At 52.8% G+C, this 19,687-nt stretch overlaps 1 protein-coding gene across 2 annotated transcripts in view; it reads right to left on the bottom strand.

Moving 5' to 3' along the window:
- Positions 1–676: 676 nt before the first annotated feature.
- The window catches only part of Scnn1g (sodium channel epithelial 1 gamma subunit), a 28,138-nt gene continuing 9,127 nt past the window's right edge, over positions 677–19,687 (bottom strand). For both annotated transcript variants that reach the window (XM_023714188.1, XM_004623120.2), the window contains exons 6-13: positions 16,203–16,366; positions 7,070–7,168; positions 5,432–5,549; positions 4,853–4,931; positions 4,700–4,757; positions 4,450–4,511; positions 2,414–2,489; positions 677–2,156 (exon numbers count right to left, since the gene is read on the bottom strand). In XM_023714188.1, coding sequence (XP_023569956.1) covers positions 1,794–2,156; positions 2,414–2,489; positions 4,450–4,511; positions 4,700–4,757; positions 4,853–4,931; positions 5,432–5,549; positions 7,070–7,168; positions 16,203–16,366 — 1,019 coding nt within the window. In that variant the 3' untranslated portion in view covers positions 677–1,793. The remainder of the gene's footprint in view (positions 2,157–2,413; positions 2,490–4,449; positions 4,512–4,699; positions 4,758–4,852; positions 4,932–5,431; positions 5,550–7,069; positions 7,169–16,202; positions 16,367–19,687) is intronic.

The following is a 19,687-nucleotide window of genomic DNA, read 5'->3' as shown; positions in this document are numbered from 1 at the left end:
GCTGCAGCCACCCAGGCCCGCCAGTCGGAAGCCAGGCTCGTGCCTCTGTACCAGCCTGGCTGCAGCACACTCCCCAGGGGGCACCAGGCAGCTGGGCTGACGACCTCTTTTTGGTTTGCCTTTGGGCAGCTCCCCCGAGGGCCAGGAAGGGAAGCCTGGGGCAGAGGTGGGCACTCCAGCATAGCCGGGGGCAGGCCTCGGCACACCTCTCACTTTCATGAGGCCTCTGGGCGCCACTAGCTCCACCCCTGCAGACCCCTCCCCACCAGGGATGAAGGACAAAGCCAGGTGCTAGGCCACCCCAAACAGCATCATCTTGCCCTGAAGATGGACAGAGACTGGGCGCGGGCCTCCCACAGGTGGCGACCGCAGGCCCTGTGGACTCCCATCCTGTGCGCTTCCTGTCTGTGTCACCCAAGCGAGTCACCTAAACTTTCTGTCCTCCCACACACAGAAGAGGCAGAGGCTGGTTCAGAGGTCCGGGAAAGAAGTTAGCTGGTTTCGTGGTTCTGTTTTAACCTCTCCACTTTATCACGAGGAGTCAAACACGCGGGTGTGACAGTGTGCCCATGAACTTTTATTTCTGGAGACTGAAAATTCCAAGTTGTATCATTGTCTTGGGTCACACTCACACACAGACACACACACACACACAGAGACACACATAATTTTTTTAAGCTATTTCAAAGTGGGAAAAAATATTCTCAGTTTACAAATGAAACAGGATTTAGCCCCTGGGCAATGGTTTGCAGTCCCCGGGCTAATTCTCGGAAGTGCTTAACAGGGCCCTGCACAGGGCTCGCTCCTGGGCTGACACTGGGTCAGAAGCTATGTGCTGCATAGTGGGCCCGGGGCAGCTGGCTTGTTGGTGCAGGGCTGGCCTTTGCTGCCAGCAGGGGAAGGAGGGTTTCTATCTCTTTCTGGATGTAGGGACTGAAACCAGACCCTCACTGAACAGCTACTTTTCTATTTTTCATTCTGAGGCAGGGCCTCTGCAAATAGGTAAGCTGGGGGCGCTTTCCAACTCAGGGCATTCCTGCCTCAGCCTCCTGGAGTGCTAGGGCTACAGGTATGCGCCATCGTGCCAGGCAGGGGTGCTCGCTGAGCTGGTGGGTAAAGAAGCAGCTGAGGTTGGGTCCTGAGGACACCACTGGCCAGGAGTGGGCAAATATGACCTGTACCTGCTCTGGCCCCAGCCCTGCGCCTACCACACCCTGCACCCTCCTCCACTGCATGCCTTCCCATGCACACACCCAGGTCTGGGCCAGGTCCATGCCTAGGGGTGCAGAGGACATTTCACCCCAGTTCCAGTGACCCAGGATGGCTTGGGCACCACAGCTGCCCCCAGGGCTGGTGCTGTCTCTTCTTGTTGGCATTTGGTAGCCACTGTCCACACTCCCTACTCAGAGCTGTATCCTCATGCCCCAGTGCAGCCAGGGTGTGGGCAGAACCCCAGTTCGGGGCTCTGCAGGCCTCCTTCTCCCTCTCGACACCCAGCGAAAGATCGCTTTGGGCTCTCTCCCAGATGGCGCGGGTACGTTGGCCTGCAGTCTTCCTCGTGTGGATGTGCTGGGTTCAGGCCGCAGGGTCTAGCTCATCCTGGCCAATGGCACTGCTGGGCAGGACCCAGCAGCTCTGCTGCCCATGCCCACCTCTGTCCTGTCCACAGTAGGCATGTAGGCCATGTTTCAAAAGCCTAGAGCAGAGACAGGAGGTCCCCTGTGCGTCTGGGGCCTAATTAGTCCTTAGGCCACGGCGGGCAGTCCTGTCTAGAGCTCTCTTCCCAGCCTGTCTCAGGGCTCGCTGGGCGCCTGAGTATCTGGGAGCTGGTGGGAGAAGGCTCTCTCCAAGTGTAAGGTATTATATCTGGGGGGCGGTGTGCCTGGCACCTGGGCCCCCGGGGCTGGAGGCAGGTGCAGAGCAGAGGTAAAAGTGGGCAGGTCTTCATCCATCTGGAGGGCTGGGTTGTCCTGGCCCTGCTGGCTGGGGGCAGTCTGCTTCCGGGCCCACCACTCCTTGGCTTTCTGCCACTGGCGGCGGGCAATGATGGAGAAGGAGTCGATGAAGAAGACCTCGATGATCTCAATGACGCAGACGACGGAGCAGCTCATCCACAGCCCCAGCTGGCCACCAAAGTTGGACAGGAGCACCTCGATCTGCCAGGGAGGCCGGGTCATAGCGCCAGGAGGCACCCTCTGCCCACCGGCCCCTGCCCCAACCCCAGCGCCCCGAGAGTCCTGCACCAGCCCTGCCGGAAGCCTCCTGCCCTCTCGCTCTCTTTGCCTCGCCCAGGCCTGGCTGCCCTGGAACCCTGCTGTGTCAGGCTGGATCCCCATGGGCTGACTTGCTCCCTAGGGGAGGGCAGAGGAGCACATGCACAGACCCTGGACAGGGCCCCAAGGGCGCCACTCACACTGTTGGCCGGGCTCTCCATGATGGACCGCTGGTTCAGGTCTTTGTAGAATATCAGGAGTTTGGCCAGGTCTGTCCTACAGAGATTCCAACAGGTGGGGCCCAGGTGGGCTAGCAGCTTCGGCATTCTGCCCATTGGCCAGCCCCCTCGCATCCTTCCCACCTAGGCTCAGGGTGGCCTAGGTGCTGAGCTCCTCAGGGGCATGAGAATGCAATCCCTGTGCTTCACCCGAACCTCAGAGTTCTTGTATACCTACATCTTCCATACCTCAGCTTCTTCTAGACCTCATCTCCTGGTTCTGGTCCGGTTCTCAGACTCTACATTCATTCCACAAAGAGTTCTGAACCTCCAGGCTAAGTCTGTGGCCTAGCCAGACTCCCTTAGTCTGCTGTTCTTCATTAAACTTTGTTGTCGGTAATTGTCTGATTGCAATCTCAACTACATAGAAGAGACAGCCGGTAATGTAAAAGAACACGGTAGGCTGCTGCTAAGGCGGCCAACAGCCACAGTGGCAGCCAGCATTTAATGGGAGCCTCCTGTTTGGTCCAGCACTGTTATAAGAACTTTATATTAACTTTATTCTCACAATCTCTCAGCAAGGTGAGGAGGTATGTTTCGATCTTTCCTCCACTTTACAGATGTGGAGAACGAGACTTAGATGTGTTAAGTGGCAATGCCACATCTGCACAACTACTGATTAGCGAAGCTAACACGTGAACCCAGACAGCACTAGCTTCCGGCCCACGCTCGTCATTACTGGGCTCTGTTCTTTCCTTATAGAACCAGAAGCTGATCCCAAAGGAGCGGCTCTGTCCTAGCTGTTTGCTGCTATGCCAGAACGGAGGAGGTTCATGATTGCTAGAAGCTTTAATCTTTTGGGAAAAGGTAGAAATAATAGGATACTTTTGTGGATCCAGAATTGGCGAAGGGGATCTTAGATTTGCAGGGCTTGGTGGAATGTTTTGCAAATGCTTGGTGTAAGCCTGGCTTTACCACTACACGGTAGAGCCCTGGAGCAGAGACTGTGACTGCTTGGTCACCTGGGTCCCCAGCACCAGAGCAAGACTGGCCCCTACAGAGACAGCCCTGGTGCCCTGGGAGATGGCAGTGGATGGGAGAAATGTGAGTCCTCCCCAACTTGCATCAGAAATGACTTGCTTGGTCCAAGAGCTAAGTAGGATTAGAAGTTTCAAGGCTCAAGGGAATATTTTGCCAAATGGGCCAGAATACATTAGAAAGCCATGAAACAAATGCACTAGACCATGATGGCCAGTGTCTTTTATAAGACTAAATAGAACAGTGAGTATCAGAATGCATTTGGAAGGACGGTCCAAGCATTTACCAGCTGGGAAGGCAGCGGCACTAATGAGTCCCTGTACTGTGACCAAGCAGAATGCAAGCTCAGCTCCCCTCCCTATTGGTGGGCTCTCAATTTGCAAATTCAACCAACTGGGGATGAACTATTTTCAGAAAAAATTGCATTTGGATTGAACGTGTAGTGGAGGCTTTTTTCTCGTTATTGTTCCCTAGACCAGAGTCTTACAACCATTTGCAAACATTTGCCTTGTACTAGGTATCACAGTAATCTAGAGATGATTTAACTGTAGTGGGGGAGGTGGTAGATTTTATGCAAATACTGTGCTGTTTTACATAAGGGACTCCAATGTCCTAGCTCCTTGGGATCTGAAGAGGGGATCCAGAACTAATCCCCTGAGGATGCTGAAAGATGGAGGTGAACAACGGGTTTGCCTGTTCCACGGTGTATTATGTGAGAATCTGCCTAAGTGCCTTGCACACCACAGTGCACTACTACTGCATGCCTTATTTCACTCAAACCTTCAGTGTGACAAGAATTTCATGCCATTGGTGAAGGTCAAACAAGAGTTTGAGCAGGGCCTAGTTCACGATGGGAGCTCAATAAATATTTGTTGACTAAGGGACTGCATGAAGAGGAGCGGGTTTGGCAATAAGGAAGCCAGCAGAGGCTGAGCGCTTGGTGGACGGAGGCAGAGGGAACTGGATGGAGGTGGACTTACTTGTTGAGCTGTTTGTTTATTTGCTGGCCTTGGTCCCAGGTGAGAACTCGCAGCAACCACTTCTGTGATGGAGACAGAGAGGGTGGGCCTGGCGGAATCCATCTTCTGGCTTCCTTGGGCACCCCCTTTTCTCTGGGACTCAGTGAGATGTTGCCCTCCCTTGGGCCACCCCCAGGGCCAGAAGAGAGAAAGAACACCTGTGAGGGCCCCGCGGGGGGACTCAGGGGACAGACAGGGCCGGAGAACCTACCTCTGAAGCCTCAGATGGCCACTGGGCCAGGCTGGCGGTGAGGGTCCATTCCTTAAATCTTGGGGGGGAGGGGACAGATGGGGTGTGGGCAGCCTGGCCCCAACGCAGGTCCATCCCATCCCACCCCACCCATCCCGCTCTCGTGCCACCCACCTGCATGTCTCCCGGCATACTGTCTGGCAGTCCAGTTCTTCCTTAACAAAGGCTTGGTACAGCTCATAGTAACAATACACTGAGAGACATGGATAAGAGGCATGAGCTTCGGGGTCCCCTGGGCCCTTCCCCCAGCCACCATGGAGTCCTCAAGTCTTTATTATCTTTTCTCCAAACCTTGATTCTCTGGAAACAAATGCTGGCTCATGATGTTGGGACATCAACTATGCCTTGGCAGTGGTGGGGAACGTGAGCTGGGGGTAAAGCAGCCTTTGCTGGGGGCCTGCTGGGGTACAGCTCCACGACTCCCTGGCTGAGCAACTTTGGTCAAATTGCCTAACTCTTTATGGTTATCGTCCTGCAAAGACACTGTCAACAGGGCCTGTTGATAGAGGTGGCCAAGCTGTAACCCCAGCAGGGCTGGGCCTTAACTGGGAGACAACATTTAGGCCAGACTTGACCACAGAAGGAAAAGTCTAGCTAACGTCTAACACCTCCCTCAGGCAAAGGGAAGTGGGACAGAGACACAGGGGCCCGGGCCAGGCCGGTGCAGGCTGAGGGGCTGTAGCTGGCACTCACTCCAGTTAGAGTTTTGCTGGTAGTTGCAGTAGCTGGCATTGGGCGGTAAGGGCTGGCTGTACTGGGCACACCCGCATTTTTCCACCATCTTTGTCTGGAAGCATGAGTAAAGGCAGACCTGAAAGAGGAAGCCCAGAGACCCCTGAGCCTCCTTGCCAGGGTGCCCAAGAGCGCCCCTTTCCCTACCATCCTGCCCTGGCGGCTAATGGCATTCCTGTGCCTTCTGTCCCCTGGGCCAGGGCGGTGCCCTGATACCAAGGGGACTGAGAACGTGGACTGAAATGAACCCCATAGCACCAGGACGACAGTGGTCATTGTCTGTCATGCGAAGGCTGGCAAAGAACAAGTGGGAAAGCAGTTGCTAAGAAGCGCACACACAGCCCCAGGGGCCCAATTTCCAGCTGCGGACTCCCCTCCCGGATCTTGGAGGATCCCAAACTGTCACGTTGTGCAGCAGCTCATGGCATGAAAGCCACTGGCCCGAGCTCTGAAGTCAGGCTGAAGTTCGAACTCAAGCCCCACATGCACCACCTGCCACCTGTGCGTCCTGAGGCAGGTCACTTAACCCATCTGATACTTTGCTGTGCTCATCTTTGAAAGAAGTACAATCCCCGCTCCATGGAATTGTTCTGAGCGTGGTGACTCAACACGTTGACATGTCCATGGCAGCTTATGGGTCAGTGTTCCCCACAGGCATCTTTGCAGTGAGCTTACCTCTTTTTTTTTGGGGGGGGGGTGGAGGGAGGAGAGGTCTTAAAGTCCATTTGATTGTGTTTCTAATTCTATAAGCAGGCCATCCCTAGCAGTCCCTGTTTATGCAGTGCATCCACCGCCTCTTAGCACCATGCTGACGGAAGCCGGAGGATGCCGTGCTAGGTGCCCACGACTTTGTTTTGCTTGAAGAACAAAGACTCCCAGGAAGAGAGACAAAACCCACAGGCTCACCACATGTGGGCCGAAAACCCGGTGTCCACAGAGGCCAGCGAGGATCACAGTACGCTGGGGTGGCATGAGAACCATGGAGACCAGCGGGTCAGTGGTCTTTAATGGGGTGGCTTTGCCCGCCTCTACCCTCCAGGAGCATGGGCTTAGCGCTGCCGGCCCTCCTTGCTCTTCAGAAGAGCTGGACCTCTGTGTTTGCTCATGAAATGCTCGGATTCTCGATCTCACCCACGTTAGCAGAATCAGGCCTGCTGCCTGCATAGCCCTGGAAGGGGCCAACCAGCCACCCAGATCAGAGCTGGCTATTGCCTGGGAATTGTCCAAGTCACCTGCAAGTGACCCAGGAGCTCAGCACGGGTCGCCGTCTGGTGTCTCCCGAGGCGCCCTCCCGCCTGGTGCTTGCCCACACCTGCCCAGGCCCACTGGGCACCCACTTGGCCAGCAGGCCTGCCCGGCGGTGGCTGTACGTTCTGTTCTGTTCCATTCCACACCAGCCCCGCGGCGACTGAGCTCTCGTGTACACACGGACTGAGCAGACCGAACAGGACTGGAGCCGGCCGGCGTCCCTTGTCCTCGAGGTCTCTGGACCAGCCCCAGGGATCTTCATGCCAGTTCCTGGTCCCAGCCACACCCGGGCAAGATGAGACTTTGTCCCTGTGCCACAGCCCCAGTCTGGGCACCCCTGCCATGCCGTACCTGGAGGGAGTAGGAAGCGTTGTAGATGTTCGTCACTGGCACGTCACGCCCATCCTCCGTGCACTGGCTGTAGGGCTCGCTCAGCTTGAAGGACTCTGTCTGCAATCAGAGCAGCCCACACTCAGTCCCATCCTCCAGGGAGCCCCAGAATCTGAGTGGTCATTTAGTCATTCGTTTAACATAGAGATACTGAACACTTACTAGGTGCCTGTGTCATTAGAGACCCCGCGGAAGCCACGGTGACCTAGACAGACTGTACCCTCACTGCCACACGGAGCCTACATTCTAGAAGGGTAGACAGGCAGATGGCCAAAAAGTCACTAGATAAATTAGATAATTCTGAGTAGTGATCAGTGAAACTGGAAAGCTTAGGAAAGGGACATGGTCAACCCCAGAGTGAGAAAGAGCTGGCCTTGTCCACCTCTGAGGACCGGGATCACAAGCATGCGCCACCACATCCAACCAGCTTTACTTATTTATTTTTAGTTTTAGGAGCAAAGCATCTAGGGTAAAGAAGATAGCAGGTTTGTAGAAGGGCAGCAACATTCTGGAGAGAAAGAACGGCGGGGCTTGCTAGGCAGACAACTCAGGCGCGTCCTTTCTGCTTGTGCTGTCATTCGCGGCTGACCCAGGAATCCCCCAGTTAATGGCAAGTTCCTCCATTAGGAGCAATAGACAGTTCTCAGTTTGAAATGTTTAAGCAACAGGTGTGAAAAAGGGGCAGGCAGCCAGCTGGACTCTGCTGTCCCTCGGGGCACCTCCTCTCACGCAGAAGGAACTTCGTCTTAGATGGGCAAACATCCACCTGGCCCTGCACCCTGCTCTTCTCACTAAGGATGAAGAGTGTGCTTTTCTCCAGGTTGGTACAAAATAAATGGACTTAGTAGGCAGGTAGCAAACTCTTTTGGAGGTTCCAGGGCCGGGCTAGGAGCTGCGATGCAGAGGGTCCCCCAGGATACTGCAGTTCCCTGAAGTTCTCTGAGCTCTGAGCAGAGTCCTTGGGGCCCGAAGTCCTGCGCAGCTCTGCACAGAGTGTGGTTCTGCTACGGGCTCCACAAAACCCCATCACCCGGGCACCAGGGTCTGGATGTTCAGGCAAGCCAGGTGCAGCTGGCCAAGGTGGCCAAGACTCCGCTTATCTTGGTGCTATCTGCTTCCTTCTGAGGGTCTTGGGGCAGGAAGGGACAGTTGCATGGCATCCCTACCTTTCCTCTTTAAAGGTGGAGAATGTGCCCAGGGGCAAGCCCAGGTAGTGGCATAGCCCAAAGGGCAGGGTGGGAGGACAGGTGATAAATATCGGCCCGCCTCCAGCTTTCATGGCTTCTCGACTGGCCAGCTCCTGCTTCCTTACAACACCGAGGGCCATCTACCAGTCTGGTTACAGCCTGGTCACTCCCTTGTGTGAGAGCAGGTCGGCCCAGCCAGGCTGTCCCTCCCAGAGAGCAACCGTCTCACTGTTGTTTCTGCATTTCCATTGTAACCGTGTTCACCAGGAACCACCGAAGTCACCTTCTTTGAGTCTCCTCACAGTGTCCCAGGCGCTCAGACTGTGTTCCCCTCGCATCCTGGCTTTGGGTCAGCCTCAGGGGCCTGAGCTACGGTAAGCAGGCTGGCGTCCCAGGCTTACCCAGCATAGTGTGGCATTTCCTGGTTCCACGGTGGACATCCCACTGTGGTAAGATTTCGGTTGAGGGCAAGGCTCTGCCCACAGCAAAAAGGACAATCCTGTCTCCCTCAGCCAGTAGGGCATGACCAAGATGCCCACCAACTTCAGTAAGCAAGTGGAGATGGTACCCTGAGCTGCCAGGGCTGGAGAAACCAGCCTGGCTCTGGGTCAGGGGAGGCCCTGTCCTTCTCGCCACGGTGGCCCTCTCCTGCCCTTGTTTCCCAAGATGAGCTGCTACTTCTGCAGGGGTGGAGGGAGAGCCGCAGGGACGGGGCCTGGGAATGGAGCAGGAGGTGGGTTCTGAGTCTGCACAAGGCGCTGCCGGAGGAGCATGGCCCACATGCTGCACTGTGGACAGTGCATGAGTCAGTGACCGAGCCATTTAGGTTTACATGGTTCAACACGGTCCCTAAAACCGAATGCACCCGCTTCACCCCTGGGTTTCTTGCCCTAGCCAAGCAGAGTCTGTCTAGTTGGCTACAAAGCTGACCCCGAGCTAGCGCTTCTCGTCTACATAGTCATTCCAGTGTCCCTGAGAAACATGTCTTGAGTCACCCAGCTCGTGTGATTTCTGCTCACAAACAGCTGACTTGACTCGCACCTCTCCGGCCACTCGGCGTGGAAAGTAAAGTTGCCCTGGCGCTCGGGCTGCACTATCCCTTGCTCAGCATCTCCACCCCCTCCCTGAGTCACAAACTGGTCCTGTCACTGCTGTCACTGCCTGGGGATTCAAGCCCAGATGCATCGGCCCCAGACGGGCAGGATTGGGAAGCAGCAGCCCGAGAGGCCAGAGGTAGGCAGCTAGGACTTTCGCAGGAAGGGGGTACATAAGCCAGGCTGCTTCCAAAGCACGTAGAGCCCTGGATTCCTTAGATAAGAGGTGAACCGGTGAAACAGGCAGAGCAATGGTGGGCTAGAGTCGCCAGGCCCAGATGCGCGTTGCACCTTCGCCATCCTGCCTCTCCTCAGGGAGATCTCTGCCCAGAGGGGAGAATGCACGACATTTCTCAGCACATTTTGAGCCGTGTGCCAAGTGGCACAAGCATACTAGAGCCCTTCCTTTCTTCCTAGAGGCTCCCACTCTTCCGGAAGAAGCCACTAATGACTTTGATGTCCACCAGACACTCGACTCCGCTGCCTGTGGAGCGCTCAGCTCAGCCGTGCTTCTTTTCTGTCATAAGCCTCTGTTCTCATTTTGCTTTAGTCCAGGCATGATTTCCATTTCTCATGAGAGAGCTACCCCATCCCAGCTGGTGACAAGCCTTGCCTATGGATGTCCCCTGGCTAGCCTCTGTCTACTTCTCAAGCTCTACCTCTTACTTGCTTGACTTCAGTCCAGCTGATAAGCCCTAATTCAACAGAGGGAGTCCCTATGTTGTAGGCAAAACAGTGAGCATGTACCCGAAAGCATCCAGTGGGCCCCTGCATCCACAGAGCCAGCGCGTCACAGAGCAAGAATATCAAGAGAGAAGGAAGGGGAGTGTGTGTGTGTGTGTGTGTGTGTGTGTGTGTGTGTGTTTACATATGCTAAGATAGTTGTGCTAGTACTTTCTTTTTTTTGTGCCACTAATTTCTATTGGTTCATTGAAAGGAACAGTTAATGCCTCATTGTTTGATCAACCTTGCATACCTATCCGTGGCAATGTGAGCAACTACTTCGAAGATAACAATACGCAATGTTAACAACCATTATTAATTGCCTATCACCATGTTTGAAATTCCATATTGTTTTTGTTTTTTCTCTTTAAAATTGAAAAAAAGAATATTAAAACATTGCATTTTACCGCACACGGACAGATGTTTTCCTTATTGTGTCTCTCGCAAATCAATATAGTATAAACGCTATTTTTCTAGCGTTGGGCATCATAAGTAATCTAGACATGGTTTGAAGTAGATGCAAGGATGGGTGTAAGCTACATGCAAATAGTACCTCATTTATGGGAGGGACCCTGGTGAGCAGTCACAAATTCCCCCAATTCTGAATAGAGAAATAATTGGGAAGAAAATTGTATCTGTACTGAGTGTGCCTAGGCTTTGCACCATCATTTATCCCTAAACAACAAGGTCTAAAGACTGTTTTGACGTTGGGAACTAGGAGGAGCGTGTACGCGAGCACCAGCGCGCTGCAAGCAGGCCTGGGCTGCCACCCCACGCCTTCCGGTGTCGGGCCGGCCCAGAGCCGGCCTCCCTCTAGTACCGAGACACAGTCCTATGCTGCCAGGACTTGAGGACTTTCGCATGCAAGGACGAGCTCTACATTTCTACAGCAACATTGTTGCTGCCGTTACTGCGGCGGTGGAAGATTAACGCCAGGAAAGAGGCTAACGAGAGACTCTAAGGAGGACGTAAGAGCAGGTTACAGAAGAGCAGTGTTCCGCTTTTGTGACCCAAAAGACAAGTAAGTTTAAAAATTAGAAAAGAGAGGAAACACTTTGCTTTCCATGGCTTTATGAGTGCTTTGACTCTTTTTCCTTTTCTTTTGTAATACATTGTGAATGCCATTTATAGTATTTATGAATTTGGACTTCTACGCATGTTGGGAAAAACCATATATGTAAAAGTTAGGACAATTTGTTGACTATTTAAGGGATGAAATCTCCACTTCACATTCTGCAGAACTCTAAGGGGCTCCGTATGAACTGGAATAATACAAGCAGAAGTCAGCTCAGTATCTGATCTCCCAAAGGGGGCGCCCTCAGCAAATGCAGTAACTAAAGAAGAAAACAAGTTCTAGCCCCTGGAAGCACCACAGCGAGTTAGCACAAACCTATTCCAAATTTTTTATGTATTTTTCTGTACTTTAGGGAAGGGTCTCCAGGGTGTTCAGGGTCTCACTGCAAGATTGGACTCCTAGTGATCCGCCTGTTCACAGCTTCCCAAGCGCTGGGATTACAGGCGCGCGCCACCCGCCCAGTCTCAATCGCTGTGTCAGCGCGCCCTGGGGGCGGGGCTGGCACCGCAGGCCTGGGGATCGAACCCGGCCCCTGTGCCTGCTTGTAGGTGCTTTAATCTGCTGAGCTCTTTGGCCGGCCCTAAATTCTTTTATTTAAGGGCTGGTAAATTAGCTTGGTACAAAGGCTCCACACACACAGAAAAAGAGGAAGAGGAGAGGATGAGAAAAAGGGAAAAGCAGCAGGAGGAAAAAAGAAAAGAAGGGGGGAAATAAAAGCAGCCTTCCCCAAGCCTTCTTTTTTCAGGTGCAGGAATTGAACTCAGGACCTGGTGCTTGCCAGGCAGACGCTTGTACCCCTGAGCTATCTCCATGGCTCAGCAATCTTTTCTGCTTCAAATTTATTTTTCCTTCCCTTCACATCTTTTTTCCTAGAAAAGCACGAGCGATAGCCAGTCATTTCTGAGGGCTTTCTACAAGAATTTTCTTAGTCACAAAAGAGCATCACTGTTATCAGCGCCCCCACTTTACAGATGAGGTGACTAAGGCTCGGAGATTGCTTAGCACAGCTACAAAGCTGGGCTTGGCCTTAAGCCCTGCAACGCATGCGCTTGGGAAAGGCAGCTGTGGATGGGCTTACGATGAAAAGTCCAGAGGGACCCACAGTGACGGCAGAAGCTCCCTTCCCTGTGACCTGCGCACAGCCCCTGGGCGAGTGGCCCACCCTTGTTCACACCACTTCCCCCAGTTACCATCCAGCCCTTCGGTACCCAGGATCGAACTCAGGACCTTGTGCTTGCCAGGCAGGCGCTTACACCTGAGCTCTCTCCCCGGCCCTGTCCAGCCCTGTGTAGGTTGGTTCTGCTTACCACTGAAATCTGTATGGCAAAGAGCTCCGGGAACGCCCTTCCCCTGGCTCTCGGTAGCCTGCCCACCTGCCTTTGGCACCTGCGTTCACCCCCTGAAAGGCCTTTCTTGGCCTCCCTGTCGCTATCTCTTGCTGGCTCCTGGTCCTTTCCCTCAGACTCTCCTTGTCCACTTTCTTTCTGCTCGGCCCCTAAACATCTGCAGTGTGCAGGGCTCTGCTCCTGCCTCGCTGAGGACACTCACTTGCGGGCCTGGCGTTTCCTCTCGTATTTTCTCCTGAGCGCCAGGTTTGTAGCATCTACATCCTGGATGCTTTATTCTCACCTTCTTTTTCCCAAGGCACAGCAGAATGGGCACATCCAGAACTGAAGTGGTCATCTCCCTCTGCTTGTGTCACCTAATTCTGCGCCTGACACAGCGTACCCCACTGCCTGCGCTAGGACCTAAGCATCCACCTAAGTTCCCCCGGCTCTTCTTGCTAACATGGGTTGTCAAGCCTTTTGCTTCTACATGGTGACATCTCTAAAGTCTGTTTCCTTCTCCTCCTACCTCCTGTACCTCAGCAAAGGCCTGCATTGTCTCTCTCTAGTGTACTGATTACACTTGGACCAAAGTGATTTTTCAGAGGCTGGCTTAACGTAGTTTCTGTGGCCCTTCTGTAATTGCTGTACAGTTCTCATGGACAAACCCTTCCTCACATTGTTTGTAAGACATTCGTCCTTCAAGAATTCATCACTGAGGCCTGGGTGTGGTGGTGCCTGCCTGTGATCAAGAGGCTCGCAGTTGGAGGCCAGCCTGGGTGCATAGCTGGTTTGAGGTCAGCCCAGGCTGCTTAGTGAAACCCAGTCTCAGAAAGCAAACAAAACAATTCATGATTTTGGAAGTCTTTCCCCAAAGCTTCTACCTCTGTCTGTCCATCCCCCATGAATCCACCCGTCAACCAGCCAGCATCCCTCCAATAGCTACTGGGTGTTAGCTGCGTCCCAAGAACCGAGACTGGCTATAAGATGGACAAAGACTTGCTTCTGCCGCGGTAGGAAGCCTATTGCCAGGCTATGTTAATTTTGTCTTTTCTTCAGCAAGGAAAAGTATTTGAAGAAAGTAGCTCTGATATGCTCATCTTTGAATGTCTGGTGCTTTGAACGTGCATCCTTTCTCAATGAAGTAAGGGAAGTCAGTGCAACAATTGCTTAGCTAAGCCCACTAGTTGAATTATCAAACTTAAATGAGTAAATAAATAAACAAACCAGGGAGGAAGTCTGAGTACATACAGTGCCCGTTCTCAGTGACCTCCTGCTCACCTCCTGGGTTTTTTTGTTGTTGGTGTTGTTGTTCTAAATGCTCATAAATCAGGCCTACAGCTGATTGACCTTGCTCTATGTGGTTCATTTTCTACATCTTAAATTAGGTGTAGCAGAGAACTCACTCGGGTCTCTGTTTACCCGCCGCTAACAAAGAAGACATTGCCTAACAACGTGGTGGTGGCTGCCAGCCTCAACGCAGAAATGCGGAGGGCACAATCCGTTCCTCTTTGTGCTTCTGCAAATTCCAGGTTCTCTCAGACCAGCTTGCAGATGCCGTGGGAGGCAGAGACAGGGAGAAGGGGACAGCACAGAGCAGGAAGAGGTGCCAAGCTTGCACCGCCTTCAGTGTGGTGGAAACGTGGAGGAGCTGTTGGGTCACAGCCTGCCCTGCTGGCCCTGCCTGTGCCCTGGTCTCCATAGGAGACAAGGCGGAGGCCGGCTCCAGAGGCGGCATCCTCGGCTCTGCAGGCCTGTACCCAAGCAGGTGAGGGCTCAATACTGTACTCCACATTTGGCGTTTGCACCGCCCAGCCTTGCACACACTACTTCCCTCCCACTTGAAACAGCCTGGGAAGGGTCTGCACAGCCAGCCAGCCAGCCAGCCGGCTGCCCTTGTCCCTAGCTGTCCTCTTCATGAGGCAGTAGGCGGCACTCTAGCCGCAGATGGCCCGAGGGCTCTAGAGCTCCCATCCCAATTCATCTTCTCCATTATCCAAGCTTAACTCTTGGGGGTGGGGTCTTTGGGAGGCACTGAGGGTTGAGGTGGCCATGAGGGTGGGACTGCAATTGCCTTAGTGGCTTTATATGCAGAGCCGGCCCTGAGCAAGCGCCGGGGCTCTGTCTCCCCATGCGAAGCACAGACAAGGTTCTGGTGCCGCAGGGGCCCTTCCCAGACCTGAGCACTGTGCTCTGAGCTTTAGTAGCCTCCACACCTGCGAGGCAAATCAACTTCTAAGGGCCGGGGAGATAGCTCAGTGCAATAAGTGCTTGTGCTTGCCTGGCAAGCGCAAGGTCCTGAGTTCAATCCCTGGTTACCAAAAAAAAAAAAAAAAGTACAAGTCAACTTCTATTCCTTGGAAATTCCCATTTTAGCCATGTTCTTCTAACATCAGCAAACAGGCTAACACACACTCAGGCAGCCTGCATTTCTCCTGCATGGTACTCGGTGCTTATAATAAATCATGGCATAATTTCTAATTATTGATCCTCATTGCTGGCCTAGGTTCCACAAGGACAGGGACAGTATTGTGCACAAGCTGGGTCTCCAGTGTCTAAAGCCTAAGAAGCACTGAGCAGACCATTGTGGAGTGGCCCAGGGATGCACGGCTGTCTGAGCCCCTACTGCCCGCCCTGTCGCTGTAGAAACCATTACAGCCGCTTGCAGCTGTGAGGCGGGCCTTCTGAGTTGCTCAGCTCATATGATTTTCTTCTCCTGTAGTTCACAATTGCTCAAGTTCCTAAGAACACATTTCCCCAGTGTGTCGCCTCTTGTAATAATCACTGGAGACAGGTTAAAAACTAGGACTCCTGGGGCTCGTCCCCCAGAGATTCTGGCCTAGTCCACCTGAACCTTGTGGCCACAGAGGTTCAGAAACCACTCTTCTGGAGGGCAAGTTTGTGGGGGATGAGGGGTCCGAAGTTCAACATGGAATAAATTTGGGTGCAAATAAAGGCAGGAATAGATAATCCACAGAGAGATTCTTTGATTTTCCACCTGCAAACAGGTTTTTTAAAAGCTACTGTGAAGAAATATGAAGCAAAAATATAATAGACACTATTTGTTCTTGAAGGGTTGGCAAAGATTCAAAGCGGAGTCATCAATAACGGTGGTGGGAGTCTGAGGCCCAGCTGCACTCCTATCAATAAGTTGGAATGTTTTCAAGGTCAGAGAAGGTGAAAGGCTGAGGGAGAGGGGTTTTGATAAATGAGGCAGCACGGATGGGCGCCGTATTAGCTCCGCAGCCCTTGAAGACCAGAGACTTCCCACTAGCCTTCGCTTCTGGGACCTCCAGCCATCCCAGAAAGATAGAGCTTAACTTTCTCTATTCTATTACTGACAAACATATAACTGACGCTTTTTCCCCATCATGGTGCTATAAATGCTGTTGTCTTTCTTCTTCTTCTTCTTTTTTTTTTTTTTTTTTTTTTTTTGAGTAAGATGCTTTAAATTTTTCCCCCATGAGTACCTTATCTTTGCTCATTCACACAGAAGACACAAGATACTTTTGATGTACTTACTGGCATGACTGTTGGGGAACCACTGGAAAATACAGAGCCATGGTTTTTTTTTGTTTGTTTGTTTTGTTTTGTTTTTTTGAGACATCCTTTTCTTAAGCTGTGCCTAACTAGGTTTTCTTAAAAACAAAATGTGCTGTCCACGCCTACAGAATGAGAACACGCTCTTACCAGGTGCATTCCGATGGAGGTGGACATCGCGGTCTCGATCTCTGTGCCCACGTCTTCGATGAAGGGATATTCGTTCTGCTGGTGAATTAGCACCTTTGCGCCAGTGGAGGACACCAGGAAGGGGTTGTATTCCTCTTCGTCTACATACAAGATGACCTGCAGCCCTGGAGGACAAGACAGCCCAAGTGGCCAAAGGCCAGAAAAGCCTTCCCTGGGGATCGCCCGCCCCTTCTAGTGCTTTGCATGCTCAACCCCAAGGCTTAGTCCAAATGGGGGTGCACTCTACCTTCCAGTGTTATTTATCCTTTCAGGTCCTTACACTAGGGAGACGGTTTGATGTTTGCACATGCAGGTCTGATCTATTTCACCTAAGAGGATGGTCTCTAGTTGCATCCATTTGCCAATCAAGGCCCCTGATTTATCCCTTTCTATAGCTGAATAATACTCCACTATGTAAAAATAGATTCTGGGAAAGGGGAATGAATCTGCTCAAAAGGAGAGAAAGACTGAGGTGAGGAGAAAGGACAGGAAGCAGGGGAAGAGATGTATCTATGTACGCTTGCAGGGTGACTTGGACGGTTGTGCTGGGGATTTCTGATGATCCACAGAAAGGAGCAGTTAATGCTTAATTTTTTTCTTTTTCCCTCTCTTTCTCTCTTAATTTCTTTCTTTTTCTTTAATGTATTTAATACAGGGCCTACAGGGTCTCACTATGTAGATCGGACTTATAGTGAGCCTCCTGTTTTCAGCCTCCCAAGCACTGGGATTACAGGTGCGCATCAACACGTCCAGTCTCAATCTCAGTGTGCCTCAGCGGTGTAGCTGGCAAGGCACGTGGGGAATCGAACCCTGGCCGATGCACTCTGCCTAAGCACACGCTTTAATCCACTGAGCTATCTGGCTGGCCTATTTCTTAATTTCTTATAACTATTTTTTTCTTTTTTCTTTCTTTTCCAATTTTGCGTGCACCTATCTGGTAATCTGAACAAGTAAATTGAAGACGACACTATGCAGTGCAACAGATACTGTCAAATTCATATTATTTTGTTTAATGAAATTCTGTATCATTTCTAATTTTTTATTGCTATTTTTTTTAATTAAAAAAAATAGGGGTCTAAACATAGCATCACAGTTGGAGTTCTCCCAGCCATAAGGAAGTAGTACTGTGCCTGAGACACACAAATCTAGGTGGTCCTTGGAGACAGGGAGTTCCTCTGAGCCGCCAAAAGACTTCCTGTGCTGCTGGTGCTTACAGTTTCAGAGAAAAAAATGAGCCCCTTGTGACCTCTCTGGCCCTTGGCCTCACTTCTCCCCTCGTCCCTGCTCTGGCTCTCTGCAGTCTGGTCTGGCAGCAGCCAGAGGGACCTTTGAAGGCTGGAAATCAGGCCGGGTGGCTTCCTGATCTGGACCTGTCTGTGGCACCCTGCTGGGTACAGGGAGCCAGAGGGAGCCAGGGCGGCCACAGCGGTCGGGCCAGGGCGGTGCGCCCGTCCGTCCCCCATCCGCTCCATCCTCATCGTGACTCGGTGACTCCGAGCGCACGGGCCTGGCAGTTGTTCTCCCCTCAGCGCCTTCCTTCGCCTCCACAGGCCCAAGTGTGCTCTGCTTATCTCACCCCGAAGCGGCCCCCTCAGCAAAGCCTTTCTGAATTTCTCACCCCAGCCCCAACCCCCGGCCGGCCCTGGCCACTCTGCCTTCCTCTTTGTTTCTTTCTCTGTTCCCACCGTTCACGTGGACTTTAACTAGACGCTGTCTAGGTACAGCATGCACTTGCCCGCTTCAGTGTCCTGTCCACTAAAATGTAAGCTCTCTGAAGCAGGATGGCGTCTGGTTTGTGCACTGCTTTGTCCCTAGCGTGCCAGAGACGCAATACATGTATGATGTGCTGCGTGGTGGGAATCTCAGCTCCTGGAGAGGCTGAGGCAGGAGGGTCACCAGTTCAAGCCCAGCCCGGGCAGCTTAATGAGAACCTGCATCCAAAGAAGATCAAAAGGGCTAGCACTCTCCCTTGGTGGTATGGCATCCCTGGTTTCCATCAGAACCTTGGTGCTATCGTGACATCCTCAACTTGTGAACTAGGGCACTGAATCACAGGTGGGGATGGTGACTTGGTGGAGGATGAACAGGTCCACAGAGCAGAGCCAGAACCCTGGATCATTCCGCTTTTCATTCCCACTGAAGTGCAACTCGGAATTATGTTTCCTGCAGCCTTGGGAGGAAGACAGGCTGCGCAGGGACCAAGTCCTAAATTCCGAGTGTGACCTCGTCAATGACAGCGCCCTGCTCTTCCTGGTGGGAGCATCTCTAGACATCAGATCATGTGCGGCTTGTGTGAACTCCTTCAACATTCCCTTTGTGAGGAGGCCGGGCCAACCTGTTAAGCGCCTGCCTTCCCTACCAAAGTAGGATTAGCGTAGCAGAGCGGGCAACACTGGAACAGCAGTGATGGGGCGGCAGTGGCGGCGGCAGCAGCAGCGATGCTAATGGGAGAGCAACAGAGCTAATAACGGTAAAGACAGTAGCGATGGGCCGGGCAGACGGCTCAGTAGAATAGGCGCTTCCCTGGCAAGCGCAAGGGCCTGAGTTTAATTCCCGGTTCCGGGGAAAAAAAGTGATGACAACGACTAGCATGTATTCCATGCACCCCACGTGTGTGCGGCTGCTGTGTCCCTTGTTCATATGTGAAAGCCCTAACTACGGCATGGCATTGAGAGAGAGAGAGAGAGAGAGAGAGAGAGAGAGAGAGAGAGAGAGAGAGAGTCTTAATTAAAGTTAAAGGAGGTCTTAAGGGCGAGGCTCTAGCTGGAAGAGAGATGTCTCTTCCCACTCGCTGCAGAGGAGAGGCATGGGAGGACACACACAGAACTCGGCCACCCACGGAGAAAAGTCCAACCAGAAACCCAATTTGTGAGCACCTCGCTCTTGAGCTTTGCAGGCTCCGGAATGGTGAGAAATGAGGGCGTGCTGTCTCAGCCGCCAGGACGCGGTGGACACAGCGAGCACCAGGCTTACTCCAAGGCCCAGATAGGGAGCCTCTTAGGGCCTGAGCGCTCTGACAGAGGCCCCGAGCCGGCTGATAAGTGCCGACACTGCAGTGAAACCCAAATGTGGAGGTTTTGGTTTAGCAAGAGCAGCTTGCGTATTAACACACGTATTTTATCTTTAAAAAAAAGTTAAACAAGTAACACATGGCGGCAGAAGCTTGCCGCTGCCGCTCTATGTGCGTGCGCTGAGTGTGTCTTCCGAGAAGCCTTTTTGGGAGACAGTGCCACTTGTTTTAGAGACGAGGAGCCGTCATCGCCCAGGGTCCTGCAGCCCAGGCCTGGAGCGGTCGGCTTGGAGTCCGTCCCCTGCTAGGACGGGGAGGGAGCGCCGGCCCCCAACCTCACCTGCCCCCAACCTCACCTGCCCCCAACCTCACCTGCCCCCCAACCTCACCTGCCCCCAACCTCACCTGCCCCCCAACCTCACCTGCCCCCAACCTC

This window comes from Octodon degus, unplaced genomic scaffold, assembly GCF_000260255.1.
Source record: "Octodon degus isolate 3935 unplaced genomic scaffold, OctDeg1.0 scaffold00001, whole genome shotgun sequence".
NCBI classification, from domain to species: domain Eukaryota; kingdom Metazoa; phylum Chordata; class Mammalia; order Rodentia; family Octodontidae; genus Octodon; species Octodon degus.
Note: the sequence above shows the minus strand (reverse complement) of the source record. Positions and strands in the feature narration are given on the sequence as shown.